Genomic DNA, 15385 nt, shown 5'->3' on the forward strand with positions numbered 1-15385 from the left:
TGTCGTTTTCTTTTTTGTGCTTCCAGCGCACTTATGAACAGTCCTGTGCTCCCTCACAGTGTCCTGTCACCGAAACCGCGAAAGCCTTGATTAGATAGGTTGTTCACTCCAAATCATTGCAGATATAATTTAAGCAGCCTCTTCATCACCGGATGTCATGGACTATTGATGTTAAACCCTGTCATAATCACTGGATCCCTGTTGTTTTCAAATCTAACCAGATCAGATCACCAGGCACAGAGTTTCACTTCTTTCAGGAGTGCATTGACTGTAATCACTTCTGTACCCAGTTACTGTAATGGTTATTATTTAATTGCAGACTGCAGAATCCACTCTAACAGTTTAAAGCAGAAGTGAGTGAGTGTGGGTATAAAATTTCAGTGCCATGCTGCCAAAAGAAATGCTTTCAACTACACTGTAAGGTAGTAAAAATCCTGCTGTTGGTACAGTCTGTTATGCACAATTTGGCTGAATACATATATATATAGAGAGAGAGAGAATATAAAATATATTGAAATGTATTGAAAAATCAATTTATTGAATATAGAATTATAGTTAGATACATTAATAGCTATTGTATTATCTATGAATAAAGGAATTACATGAATTATATTTGAAAACTTCATTTTTATTTTGACTGTTTAGAACTTAGAACTGTTTTCCCATCGAATCTGTTTTATGAATTCTAGTTTCATTTTCAGACTAGGCCTAAAAGACCTACATAACCTGTGCTGTATCAAAACCGCAAAAGAGATGGCATCCAAAGACACCTTGAGAAACACAGCTGTCTTTTTTTTTTTTTAATAGTTTTTTATTTTTTAAATTTTAAAATCTTTAATTCTTACATGTGTTCCCAAACATGAACCCCCCTCCCACCTCCCTCCCCATAACATCTCTGTGGGTCATCCCCATGCACCAGCCCCAAGCATGCTGTATCCTGCGTCAGACATAGACTGGCGATTCAATTCTTACATGATAGTATACATGATAGAATGCCATTCTCCCAAATCATCCCACCCTCTCCCTCTCCCTCTGAGTCCAAAAGTCCGTTATACACAGCTGTGTCTTTTTTCCTGTCTTGCATACAGGGTCGTCATTGCCATCTTTCTAAATTCCATATATATGTGTTAGTATACTGTATTGGTGTTTTTCTTTCTGGCTTACTTCACTCTGTATAATCGGCTCCAGTTTCATCCATCTCATCAGAACTGATTCAAATGAATTCTTTTTAACGGCTGAGTAATACTCCATTGTGTATATGTACCACAGCTTTCTTATCCATTCATCTGCTGATGGACATCTAGGTTGTTTCCATGTCCTGGCTATTATAAACAGTGCTGCGATGAACATTGGGGTACATGTGTCTCTTTACTGGGCATACACACCGAGGAAACCAGAATTGAAAGAGACACAGCTGTCTTTTAAAAAAATCTCACAAAATGTAGACGGCCCAAGAATTACAGATATGTAGAAAATAAAATACACAGACTGAGATTGCCAGCCACTCAGGGTAGGCAGGGTCTGGTCTACCCTTTTAGCTACCAGAGGCTGGCTTCCTGGGTAGCTTTACCCTCTAGCTGCTCCATGGCTGTCTTGGTGTGTTTGGTGACCCCACTGCTGTTTATGTGAAGCTATTTGTATGAGGATAGAAAGTAGAGCTAACACCCTGCTTCTTGCTGTCTGTTGAAATTAATCAGAATTGGACAGGGGTGGGGGATTTGGGTAAGATGTTGTAACAAGTCCTGAGTTAGCTTGTGACAAGGTGAATCTGAATTGTGGACACATGGGACTAATGCCCAAGCTGTGTATTGAGGATGGTCTGTAATTTCTAAAGTGAATGGACTGTCTGGAAGCAGATAGGTCTTGTGTTGGCAGATTTTATCTGTGAGGCAAAGTGTAGTTTGATTAAGAGGCAGGTGTTTAACAATGGCTATTAAATTGTACACTCTTCCTTCTTTTGTAAATTTTTCAGCAATCCCAGGCTCCCCGAGCAAAGCATTTTAAAAAAAGGGAAAACATACTATTCACTCCTGTTGAGTGGAGGTGATTTAAAGGTTCTGCTTTAACAAATGGTCACAGTGGTGACAGCTAGAAGAGGGGAGTGGGAAAACGGGGAGCTGAATGATGCCCCCCGGTATCATGAAGTCATCTCTGTTTGATGCCTTTCCTGGAGGATTCACATGCCAGCAAAGCATCTTCACCTCTTCTTTTTTTTTTTTAATTAATTAATTTATTTTTATTTATGGTGCGCTGGGTCTTTGTTGCTGTGTGAGGGCTTTCTCTAGTGACGGCGCTCAGGCTTCTCATTGTGGTGGCTTCTCTGTTGCAGAGCACAGGTTTTGAGGCTTCAGTAGTTGTGGCACACAGGCTTTGTTGCTCCGGGAAATGTGGGATCTTCCCAGACCAGGGATCAAACCCATGTCAGGGAAGCCCCACCTTATACTTCTTGTTCCTCAGTTACTTTGTACCATATTTATCTTCTGTTGTTTCTTTTTTTCAGCCTGTGTCCTAGATGCATGAAATAAGCAGATCATCTCGAACTTTGAAAATAAAATTTTGGGTCCTGTGACACAAAAGACTGCATAATGTGCTGAAAAATAGGCATTGGTCACTGTTCAGCAATTTATTTATTTTTGTTGTTATCTCTAGGCGGAAGAAATCCTGAGGCAAGAGCTGGAGAAAAAGGAAACGCCAAGTCTATACTGCTTGCTCGGAGATGTCCTTCGAGACCACTCTTACTATGACCAGGCCTGGGAGTTGTCTCGACACCGCAGTGCTCGAGCCCAGCGCTCCAAAGGCCTCCTCCACCTGCGAAGCAGGGAGTTCAAAGAATGCGTGGAGTGCTTCGAACGCTCGGTGAAGATTAATCCCATGCAGGTTGGACAGTTCATAAATCCTCATCTGCTCTCATCATTTCTACTTTTCTTTAATTCTAATTCTTGCTGAATGAATACCCATTTTCTGTCATAAAGACTGGTGAGCTCATCTCTGGGCTAAGAACCTAGACTCTAATACACTTTTTGCTTGTCACCAAAAGTGGACAGGTTGGTTTTCTCTTACTCACTTTCTTTTGTGTTTCTGTTATTCACTTTTCTGTTTCATTTTGTTATTTTTCTCTGTTAAGTGTCCTTCACACAAATACAACTATTAAAGTTGGGGTCCATTCTGAGTAGATATTCTGGGAAGGCAGTGAATGATTGTCAGTTACAGACAGTGTAGGACTCGTCAAGTAATTGCTGATGTCAGTAATGAGAAACAAACTTTCATATAAATAAAGTAACATATAGAATGGATAGTTGATCATTTTAGGAAAAAGTGTCTATGTTTGTATTACAAATACAGAAATACTTTAAATTGTTTAACATTTTTCAAGGTTTGAAAAAGTAATACAAAAGGAACCTGGATGTTTAAAATAAGCGACAAGATAAATCCATAGGAGAGGACCTGATTTTGAGGGGAAAGAGATCAACTTATTTTGTATTTAATGATACTCAATTAGTAAGATTATTTTAGTCCCAGAAACAGTGTTTTTTCTTTTAACCAGACTTTATGACTGCCTTCCCAATCACCAAAGTCACATATAACTGTAAACCATGCTTCTGATAAACATGCACACTGACTTGATTTAATTTTAGTTATAATAGTAACTTAGAGTCAGCTACTTTTGCCGATGAAGGTCCGTATAGTCAAAGCTATGGTTTTTCCAATAGTTATGTGTGGATGTGAGAGTTGGACGATAAAGAAGGCTGAGCACTGAAGAATTGATGCTTTTGAATTGTTCTGAAGAATACTCTTGAGAGACCCTTGGACTGCAAAGAGATCAAACCAGCCAATCCTAAAGGAAATCAACCCTGAATATTCATTGGAAAGACAGATGCTAAAGCTGAAGCTCCAGTACTTTGGCCACCTGATGCAAAGGGCTGACTCACTGGAAAAGACCCTGATGCTGGGAAGGATTGAAGACAGGAGGCAAAGGGGATTACAGAAGATGAGATGGTTGGATGGCATCACTGACTCAGAGTAGACATGAGTTGTGCAAAGTCTGAGAGATAGTGAAGGACAGGGAAGCCTGGCACGCTGCAGTCCATGGGGTTGAAAAGGGTTAGACGTGACTGAATGACTGGACAGCAGTAGTCAGCTACTAATGTTTACTGAGCAATTACAGTGAGCCAGTGCCTCATTGGGCATTTTGCCAGTATTTGGACCCAGTCTGACTCCAGAATGAATGTACACTCTTTTTTTTTTAAGTGGTAAAAAGCTTGTAGCATAAAATTTACCGTCTTAACCATTTCTAAGTGTACAGTTCAGTAGTGTGAAGTACATTCACTTGTGTGGCTACTGCAACTCTACACATCTCTACAACTTTTTTCATCCTGCAGAACTGAAACTCTATACCCAGTAAACAGAAGCTCCCAGTTCGCCCGTAACTCCAGCCCCTGAGAACTGCTCTGCTTTCTGTCTCTGAATTTGGCTCTTCTAAGAACCTCTTATGAGTGGAGTCATACGGTATTTGTCCTGTTGTGACTAGCGGGTTTCATTGTGTCATACCCTCATGGTGCATCCGTGTTGTGTCATGTGCCAGACTTTTCTTTCTTTGAAGGCTGAATAACGCTCCCTTGTATGTCCTCACCAGTTTTTATCCATTTGTTTGTTGATGGCCGCTGGGGTGTTCCTCCTTCCTGACCATTGCGAATAGTGCTGTGATGAAAGAGATTGTGCGGAAACGGTCGCTTTTGAAGTGGGTAGATTTGAGGCATGTCTTTTGGCAGCAACCATCCAATAAATGTGCACAGGTTTGTTTGTTTGTTTGTTTGTTTTTTGCTGTACTGGGAAGCTTGCAGGATCTTCGTCCTCTGACCAGGTGTTGAACCCCAAGCCGGGAAGCTTGCAGGATCTTAGTCCTCTGACCAGGTATTGAACCCCAAGCCGTGGCAGTGAAAGTGCTGAGTCCTGATCCCTGGACCACCAGAGAATTCCCTAAGGGCATATCTTTTTCATTGAAAAAAATCGGGAAACATTTTTTTAAGACAGGTTGCACTAATTGCTTACTTCCTTCACTCTAGATAGTGAATACAGTGCGACTTTTCCTAGTTTGTGAGCTGGTGAGAGGCCTGGAGAAGAGAGGAAGACAGGTTTAGAGCACCAGCAGATAGTGGCAGTTGCATTTCTCGGCAAGGACGCTTAACATGGAGTTGGTTTTTATTGCCAGCTTGCTCTAACTCAGAGGTTCTCAACTGGGGACGATTTTGACCCTGGGTCCTTTGGCAGTGGGAGGTGAAGGGTGCACTGCTGACATCTAGTGGGTAGGGACCAGGGATGCTGTTAAACATCCCATAATGCTTAGCACACCCCCGCTACAATAAAGAATTATTCAGGCTAAAATGCCAGTGGGGCCAAGGTTGAAAAACCCTACACTAACTTGATTATCACTGGGCTCTGTTTTTTTTTTTTTGGTAGAAACTAGAACTCATCACTGTGTTATTAAAACTTTACTTTTATGGAAAACTGTGTCATATCTTTGCTTATCTGCTTAAAGTTTACTCAGCCACAGCTGCCAGAAGAGGTGGGAGAACAAACTCCCTCAGTTAGTCTCCATCATCTGAGTTAAAGCAGCGCTGCCTACCTCACACACATGAGTTATTTGCTGAGCACATAGTCTCTGCTTAACATCCACCCATAACATTGTCCTCCTGCCTCACTGGCTTCACCTTCTTTTTTTTGTTTGTTTGCTGGTTCCTAGGTCTTAGTCCTTGAGCTTTATTTCTGTCTACACTCCCTCCCTTGATCTCATCTAGTCCCATAACTTTAAATACACTGCCTATGCAGACAACTCCCAGAAGTTGATTTTCAGTCCTGTTATCTCCCTGGAATTCTAGATTGCTGTATCTCACAGCTTCCTCAGTGTCCCTTTTTGTACCTCTGACTTAACATTTTAATATAAAATATCATCCTAGAAGCTTTTGCTGCCAAGACCACTGCCATCCCTATAAATGACATCCCATTACAAATAGCTGTGAAAAGAAGAGAAGCGAAAAGCAAAGGAAAAGAGGAAAGATATACTCATTTGAATGCAGAGTTCCAACGAATAGCGAGGAGAGATAAGAAAACCTTACTCAGCGATCAATGCAAAGAAATAGAGGAAAACAATAGAATAGGAAAGACTAGAGATCTCTTCAAGGAAAATAGAGCTACCAAGGGAACATTTCATGCAAAGATGGGCTCAATAAAGGACAGAAATGGTAGGGACCTAACAGAAGCAGAAGATAGTAAGAAGAGGTGGCAAGAATACACAGAAGAACTGTACAAAAAAGATCTTCATGACCAAGATAATCATGATGGTGTGATCGCTCACCTAGAGCCAGACGTCCTGGAATGTGAAGTCAAGTGGGCCTTAGAAAGCATCACTATGCACAAAGCTAGTGGAGGTGATGGCATTCCAGTTGAGCTGTTTCAAATCCTGAGAGATGATGTTGTGAAAGTGCTTCACTCAATATGTCAGCAAATTTGGAAAACTCAGCAGTGGCCACAGGACTGGAAAAGGTCAATTTTCATTCCAATCCCAAAGAAAGGCAATGCCAAAGAATTCTCGAACTACTGCACAATTGCATTCATGTCACGCTAGTAAAGTAATGCTCAAAATTCTTCAAGCCAGGCTTCAGCAATATGTGAACTGTGAACTCCCTGATGTTCAAGCTGGTTTTAGAAAAGGCAGAGGAACCAGAGATCAAATTGCCAACATCTGCTGGATCATGGAAAAAGCAAGAGAGTTCCAGAAAAACATCTATTTCTGCTTTCTTGACTATGCTGAAGCCTTTGACTGTGTGGATCACAATAAATTGTGGAAAATTCTGAAAGAGATGGGAATACCAGATCACCTGACCTGCCTCTTGAGAAATCTGTATGCAGGTCAGGAAGCAACAGTTAGAACTGGACATGGAACAACAGATTGGTTCCAAATAGGAAAAGGAGTACGTCAAGGCTGCATACTGTCACTCTGCTTATTTAATTTATATGCAGAGTACATCATGAGAAACGCTGGGCTGGAAGAAGTACATGCTGGAATCAATTTGACAGGAGAAATATCAATAACCTCAGATATGCAGATGACACCACCCTTATGGCAGACAGTGAAGAAGAACTAAAGAGCCTCTTGATGAAAGTGAAAGAGAGCAAAAAAGTTGGCTTAAAACTCAACGTTCAGAAAACTAAGATCATAGCATCTGGTCCCATCATGGCAAATAGATGGAAAAACAGTGGCTGACTTTATTTTTTTGGGCTCCAAAATCACTGCAGATGGTGACTGCAGCCATGAAATTAAAAGACGCCTACTCCTTGGAAGGACAGTTATGACCAACCTAGACAACGTACTGAAAAGCAGAGACATTATTTTGTCAACAAAGGTCTGTCTAGTCAAGGCTATGGTTTTTCCAGTAGTCATGTATGGATGTGAGAGTTGGATAAAGAAAGCTGAGCACAGAAGAATTGATGCTTTTGAACTGTGGTGTTGGAGAAGACTCTTGAGAGTCCCTTGGACTGCAAGGAGATCCAACCAGTCCATTCTAAAGGAAATCAGTCCTGGGTGTTCATTGGAAGGACTGATGTTGAAGCTGAAACTCCAATATTTTGGCCACCAGAGGCAAAGAGCTGAGTCATTTGAAAAGACCCTGATATTTGGAAAGATTGAAGGCAGGAGGAGAAGGGGACAACAGAGCATGATTTGGTTAGATGGCATCAGTGACTCAATGGACATGAATTTGGGCAAACTCCGGGAGCTGGTAATGGACAGGGAAGCCTGGAGTTTTGCAGTTAATGGGGTCACAAAGAGTCGAACACAACTGAGCAACTGAACTGAACTGATTTGGTTTTGGAGTCATCCTTGATTTCTCTTTCCCTCATACTCTCATCTGATCCATCAGTAAATCCTCAAGTATATCCAGGATCAGACAACGACTTGCTTCCTGCCACCATTGTCAAATCCCCATTGTCGCTCACCTAGTAAATATGCTGCCTCCTTACTGGCCTTCTTGCCTCTGTCTTAGTTGCTCAGTCATGTCCAACTCTTTGTGACCGCATGGACTGCACAGCTTGCCAGGCTCCTCTGTCCATGGAATTCTCCAGGCAGAATTACTGGAATGCGTAGCCATTTCCTTCTCTAGGGGCTCTTCCCCACCCAGGGATTGAACCTGGCTCTCCCACACTGCAGGCAGATTCTTTACTGTCTGAGCCACCGGGGAAGCCCTCTGTCTTATTACCATCCGCCTGTATTCAGTGAACATCGGAGTTGATCCTTTTGAATTTGAGTTCGACATGTCATTCCTGTGCTCCATTGCCTTGGTAACAGCCAAACTCCCTGACTGGCTCTCGAGGCTTTTCCACCCTGAGCTCCTGTTGCATCTCTACTGTCCCCTCCCATTCCCCACTTCACTCACCCAACATTGGCCTCTTTGTTCTTCCCTGAACATTCCAGGCACATTTCTGCCTCTGTGGTTCAGTACTTGTTCCTCTGCCTGGAATGTTCTCCTTACAGATAGACATCTGCATACCTTGCTCCATTACCTCATTCATATCTGGGGTCCAGTGTCCCTTTCCCACAGAGGCCTTCCATGTTTATTCTGCTTAAAATCTCACTGCCACCTTCCACCCTTCCTTACGTTCCTTCTCCTTCCCTGCTTTATTTTTCCCCACAGCACTTAGCACCTTCTAATATTATATACAGCTTACTTTAAAAAAAATTCTATTCTTCCTCCATTGCAATATAAATTCCATGAAGGTAGAAATTTTTATCTGTTTGTTTCATTTATATGTTCCTAGTGCTTCTAACAATGCCTAGCACATACTGGGTCTTTAATAAATAATTACTGAATGAGTGAGTAAATAATGTCTCCAACCAGCTATTCAATCAAGTATATATTCACTGTCCGCTGTACACATGGCGCTGAACCAGAGGAGGAGGCAGTAGCTGCAGATCACCAGGTGGTCTGATTTGTACCAAGACGGCTACAGTCTAGTGAAATGGACATGGACAAAGCTAGCCAACAATACAAGGAATCACAGAAAAGCCCAGAGTCATTTGTGAGATGCAAGTTTTATAGAGTCTAAGGAGACCATTTCAGCCTTTGGTAGACAGTGGAGGATGGTGACTTTGACTTTGAAGGACACACAATATTTGAATAGGCCAAAGGAAAGGGCAGTGATAAGGGTCTTCCACGCAATGAACAGTATGAGCCCAGCCCCAGAAACAGAGAAGATGTGCGTGTGTGCCTGTGTGTGTGTGTGTGGTGGGGGGGGGGGGGTGTGTGTATGTGTGTCGGGGGAACAGAATATTAGTGAATAGGCTAGTTTTTTTGAGTGAAAGGTTATAGGACAGTTCCAGTAGGAAAGCTAGACTGGAGCCAGATCACAGAAGGTCGAATGTGAGGCTAAACTCTGGATTTTATTTGGCAAATAGGGAGCCATTGAAGGTTTGATTTGTGTTTGGCTTTGTTTCGAATGAAGGAATGTGGGTGTGTGGAGGTGATTTTGGAATATTGTTTTGGCCACACTGGCCACAGGGGTTCCTGGATGAGGGCAGGCTTAGGAGACTGTAGTGATGGTCTAGAAAGACAGTTATCAGTTTGGGAGGAACAGTCAGAAAGAAGGGATGAAGTAAGGGAATTTGCAAAGGAGGACTTGACAGGGCTTGATGGTTTCATTGTATAATTTTAAATTAATTACTTAGCAAGGCAAGCTCCAAGCAGCATCACAGTACAAACAGATATTATGTGAGGGTATCTTACAGTTTGTCATATGGATGCAATTCAGGCAGTCTGTAAGCCATGCCAAAACATGCAGGCGTTTGATGCTGCAGTTGGACATTACTACAGGATGCAAGCTTGAGGGCCATAGACATAACTTGTGATGCAAGTTTGAACTGTCTTTGCAGAAGGAGAGCTCTTACATACTATTGTCTCCTCAAAGTTCTAGAATGAGAGAAAATAGAAAAATAGAATTAAAAAATTCTATCTCACCTTTTCAGACATACCCAGGAAATAGGTTTAATAACAAAACTCAGGCAAAATGAGAGTGATAATTGAATGGCTTGTGTGTATTTTAATGGCTTCCTGAGGTCAAATTGGTATAAAAATAGGAGTGTTTGATTTTATATCAGGGATGGTCTGCGAAACTCAATGAACTTGTCTGTGGTGCATTTGTTTGAGAACCAGAAGGTGTGTGTTCCATTTGCACTTGTGCTTTTAAGATTGCTCACTGTCATTCACTTAACACCTATCTATTTCATTTTCCCAAGTAACTTCTGAAACCTCTAAAATTCAGCCTTAGACTTCTGGGAATTGTGGGCTGTTAGAAGCTGAAGAAAGTGGGAGGAAGTGGTCCAGTGGTCACCAAACCCCCCAAGCAGGATTTTATAGACTCAGGATCAGAATTAAAGCATACATCCTTAGGTCTCCTCTTAGGTAGTTACTATTCTCATTGCTCCTTACTTTGAAGCAAAAAGGAAACATAAAGAAATTGCTCAGATATCAAGCTAGTCTGTGTAGCCCTGGAAAAGGAGAATGTGACTTCCTGTCACTTCTTCAACACTCCCTCCTTCAACACTCATACTTCATTCCTTTCATCTTGTCAGTTTTCCCCACTCCCCTTTTAAAATTTTTAAACTTTCTTCCTCAATTAACTAGTCCTCTTTGTAAGGTTATATGATATTACACACACACACACACACACACACACACACACACACATATATACACAAAGACACTTGTGTAGACAGAAGGACTGTAGCCATAGAGAGGAGGTGAGGGGTCTCTGATGGGACAGAAGTTAGCTTAGATTTTCACCAATTAATGCAAAGTCAGTAGACGTGCCAGGAGGGAACTGGCTTGACAATAGGAGAAAAGCGTGAAGAAAGGTGAGGATTTGAGAGTTTACTCAGCGTCCATGGCTATCCCACTCTGCCTGTTTTCCTGATAGCCTGTCCAGTTTGACCTAATTTTTTTAAATGTTTAAATGAAGTGTTTGAGGTGGGGGTGGCTTCCCTTGTGGTCTTGTGGTTAAGACTGCATTTTCACTCCAGGGGAGAGTGGGTTCTACCCTTATAGGGGAACCAAGCTCCCACATGTTGCGCAGTGCTGCCCCTCCCCATAAAGATTTACAGAAAAAAAATCAATGGAGTGCTGTTCTTAACAGGTCATTAAAGGAAACTGGAATGGCTTTTCATAGACATTCACTTTGCCCTTCCATCTTCTCCCATAGCCTCCTCCAGTATGGTGTTTAAGATACGTGGTAGATGGAGCTCCCTCTTTACGACGTGCAAAAATCTGAAAGATGGCCAGTAGGTGCCTGTCTCTTTTTTCCCCAACCCTTTCCAGAGGCAGCTTAACGACTCTCACCCTTTCAAGGACATTGTGCAGGAGGCTTGCTGATAACAGCGACTATGCTTGCTGTGAGAGGCTGAGGATAGCCGACTGCTTGGGTCTTGGGTTGGTGATAGGAAAAATGTTGGAGGCAGTGTCTCTGTAAGCTCCTTGTTGTACGTCAGACATTTGTGCCAAGTTGTGGCCTGTGAGCTGCATGAGGTTGCCTGGCTACCAGTTGGCAGGATTAGTGGGAAATGTGGGGAATTGTAGGCCAGATAGATGTATAGGGAGTGGAGGCAGAGTAGTCCTGCCAGAAATAAAGGCGCATGAAGAATAGTCTGAATTCTCTAGACACAAGGGTTTGGTCACTTACTGTATGGTCTAAATGTACCACTATTTCCATATTACATAGCTTGGTAACTTTTTCTATAGTTTATAATAAACCCTTTTGGCACCAATCATCTCCAAAAAGCAAACAAATTTTAAACATGTGTTTTTAGAGAATAATTAAGAACTTAGTTTTTACTTGTCAAGAGAGAAAATGAATGTGTAACTTTCACAAAATGTAGTTGATATAATTACATTCCACCTCAGGGGCTGTAATCATTTCACTAATCACATGAAAACCAAAAACTCACGTCTTCTGAAGAAACATTAGCATTTATGTCAAACGTTACTTTTTTCAGGAATTCCAGGACTCCACAGTTCCACTGCCGAGGCTCAGTCCTTGGTCAGGGAACTAAGACCCGGCAAGCCCCATGGTGCAGGCAGTGGGGGAAAAAAGAGTAGTTTTTTTTGTTGTTGTTTTAATAGGAAGCATGTCCAAAAATGATAATTTAATACACAGCTGTAGGAGGTGCATTTTCATGTTATTCTGTGAGACTGGACTTTTTATCTAGTGCAAATGAAAATGAGCAACATTAATTTAGAAAATTAGTTGATACCAAATATTCTCATGTGTGTATGAAAAGTGAGATCATAGCTGTTAATGTGCTAGCTCTTTTAGCAGAAGTAATTCATTAACAGTTGACTTTGCCAGTTTTATATCAGTGACATCAGATGCTTCAAATAGAAAACTCATTAATTTGGTTCTCACTATTCATTTTTTTCACCTGATTAGTGGATTCAACATAAACTTTTTGGTAATGTACCATATCAAAGGTGAAACATCTAACGTTATTCTGAATGCTATCATAAACTCAGTTAAAACATCGAAGATTGAAGTACTTACAGGGTAATAATAAGGATGCAAATTTTGGTGGATCGTGGCAGGATGGTAAAAGTAATGCTCTTTCTGAATTAAGAAAACCAATGGAGCAGAAATATGCGGGGAGAAGGTTGTAGTGATGGGCATAATATGGTCAAACAAGCTTCTACCAATAATAAAAACTGTTGTCATTTACATACACACACACACACACACACACACACACACACAGTATTTGAACATATCCATGATGTCTGCACAGGGAGGTGTCTGTCACCTTCTCAGCTTTAGTCAGACACTTAATAAATTGTGACCAGTTTTTCGTTACTGCACTTTTTAAATTTATTTAGCTTGCTGTGCTGGGTCTTAATTGTGGCACATGGGATCTTAGATCTTCCTTGCAGCATGCAGGATCTTTAGCTGTAGCATGCAAATTCTTACCTGCAGCATATGGGATCTCATTTCCTCATCAAGGATTGAACCCAGGCCCCCTGCATGGGGAGTGCAGCGTCCAAGCCATTGGACCAACAGGGAAGAATCCTTTTGTTATTTCTAAATGTTCAGATAATCAACATTTTAAATGTTTCACTTTAATACATTTTTCAATAAATAATTTCAGTTTTGAGTTTATATCCTCTGATACAGTAAAACCAATTTGTTGGTCAGTAAATATGGTCTTTTTGAGGTCATATAATTTTAATGATTTTTTAGTGCCTTGTTTCACTTTCAGAAATGTTGCGGTTTGAATGTGGTTCCCTAACTAGCATTATTGAGATCCTGCTGTGAACCAGAAATGGATGTGGGAATGAATTAGACTGTGTCAGTCTATCAGCAGAGAGCAGGGTTTCCTCTGGGAAATGATATGGACAGAAGTAGTTTATGGAGGATGTTAAGGATCCGTCTTCAGAATTAGCTAACCATATAGATGTAGAGGTCTGTTGTGGTTTTGAATAAAAGAGTGATATGACAAAGGTGATACTCTAGGAAGTTTAAATAAAGGATGAATGTCATGGATAAGCAATCAGTGGCTTTAGCGATAAGGATGGAAAGATAGGGCTTCCCGGTAGTACAGTGGTAAAGAAGCCACCTGCCAATGCAAGAGACTCAAGAGACATGGGTTCAACCCCTGGGTCAGGAAGATCTCCTGGAGTGGAAAGTGGCAACTCACTCCAGTATACTTGCCTGGAAATTTCCATGGACAGAGGAGTTTACAGTCCATGGGGTTACAAAGAGTTGGACCTGACTGAGCACACACACATACATACACACACACACACACGGTAAGACAGAACAGTTTGAAGCTGTTTATAAAGGAAAATTTTCTGGGATTTATTCCTTGGGTTGGCAGGACTGAAGGAGAGTTTGGAATCTGAGAACATGGCAGTTTTCTCAATTGTTTGATTAAGAAGGAAATGTTGTTATTGATAGGCACAGAGGATATAAAAGAAAGGGAAAATAGGGAACAGTGATGTGATTTTGAGTGTCAAACATGAAGAGATGTTGCTGTGTCTTGAGTAGAGATGGCCCACAGTCCACTGGGCATAACAGCCTGAAGCCTAGGAGTGAGGCCGAGCTGGGCTTGCGGTTGGGTTTTCTGTGGCAGTGAGGCAGATCCATGCAATGAATGAATTCTTTATAGAAACTGTGTTGGAAGAGAACTTCAGGCAAAATCTTGAACTTTGGACATCTCCAGGGGTTGGAGGAAGGGAGAGAAAATAGCATCAGTGAAGTATGATTCACGCAAAGTACACCAGAGTCTTGATCAGAGGGAGAGAAGGAACCTCAAAGAAGGAATTCATGGAAACTAAAGGAAAAACAAATGTCAATGAGAAATGTCACCTGGAGTGATAAAGTCTGAAGAGGGCTAAGAAGAGTTCATTGGATTTGGAACTAACTATTGATCATCAATACCAGCTTCAGGAGGTTAAAGAGTGAGGATGAGGAAATTGACATAACATCTATAGACTGTTCTTCTAGGAGCATGTCAAGGAAGTGAGAGTCAAAATGTAGAGTGTTGTACCAAGGGGCAGCAGAATCAAGTAAAACTTTTCAGAATACTGAAGACTTTGGGGGGGGTTGAAGGGCTTCCCTGGTGGCTCAGACAGTAAAGAATCTCCCTGCAATGCAGCAGACCTGGGTTCAGTCCTTGGGTCAGGAGGATCCCCTGGAGAAGGGGATGGCTTCCCACTCCTGTGTTCTTGCCTGGAGAATTTCATGAACAGAGGAGCCTGGTGGGCTACAGTCATTGGACACGACTGAGCAACTAACACTTTTCACTTACGGAGTTGAATCCAGTGAATGAAGGAGAGATTGAATGTTATCAAGAAAGAGGGGATGACAACCAGGAAATGTCATTCTAGAGAAGAGTGGAATGAGAAGAGATGAAGGTGTTAGCTCTGGAAATAAAAATGTTTCAAGTGAGATGAGAAAGAAGATGAGAGCGTTAACATTACAATAGCAATTTCTATTCATTAAGCATCTTCTGTAGTGTAAGCTAGAATGTAAGTGGAAATGAACTCTTTCTAAAGCATTGTAAGATATGAACTAGGAGAAACAGTTGGGATTTAGATAGGAGGCAAACATTAGGAACATTTGTTTCAGGAAAGGAGACTAGCAGATGCAAAAACCAAACATGTAGCAAAGGTTTCTTGGTAACTGTAGGTTTTGACTATTTATGTTTAGATTCAGTTATAATAGTAATACTAGCAGCTAACATTGAGTATTTACTGGGTGCCAGGTATTGTTCTAAGCATTTTGCATATATTGTTAGTCCTCAGCTCAGTCCCTGAGGTACTTAACTGTTTTTACCCTCATTTAACAAGTTAGG

General features: G+C 41.4%; 1 protein-coding gene across 1 annotated transcript in view; it reads left to right on the top strand.

Moving 5' to 3' along the window:
- Positions 1-15385, top strand: part of TTC27 (tetratricopeptide repeat domain 27) — a 179689-nt gene that overhangs the window by 114636 nt on the left and 49668 nt on the right. Inside the window, exon 13 of the mRNA XM_052648906.1 lies at positions 2650-2877. Within this exon, the coding sequence (XP_052504866.1) occupies positions 2650-2877 (228 nt within the window). The remainder of the gene's footprint in view (positions 1-2649; positions 2878-15385) is intronic.

This window comes from Budorcas taxicolor, chromosome 11 (genome assembly GCF_023091745.1).
Source record: "Budorcas taxicolor isolate Tak-1 chromosome 11, Takin1.1, whole genome shotgun sequence".
Classification (NCBI taxonomy): Eukaryota; Metazoa; Chordata; class Mammalia; order Artiodactyla; family Bovidae; genus Budorcas; species Budorcas taxicolor.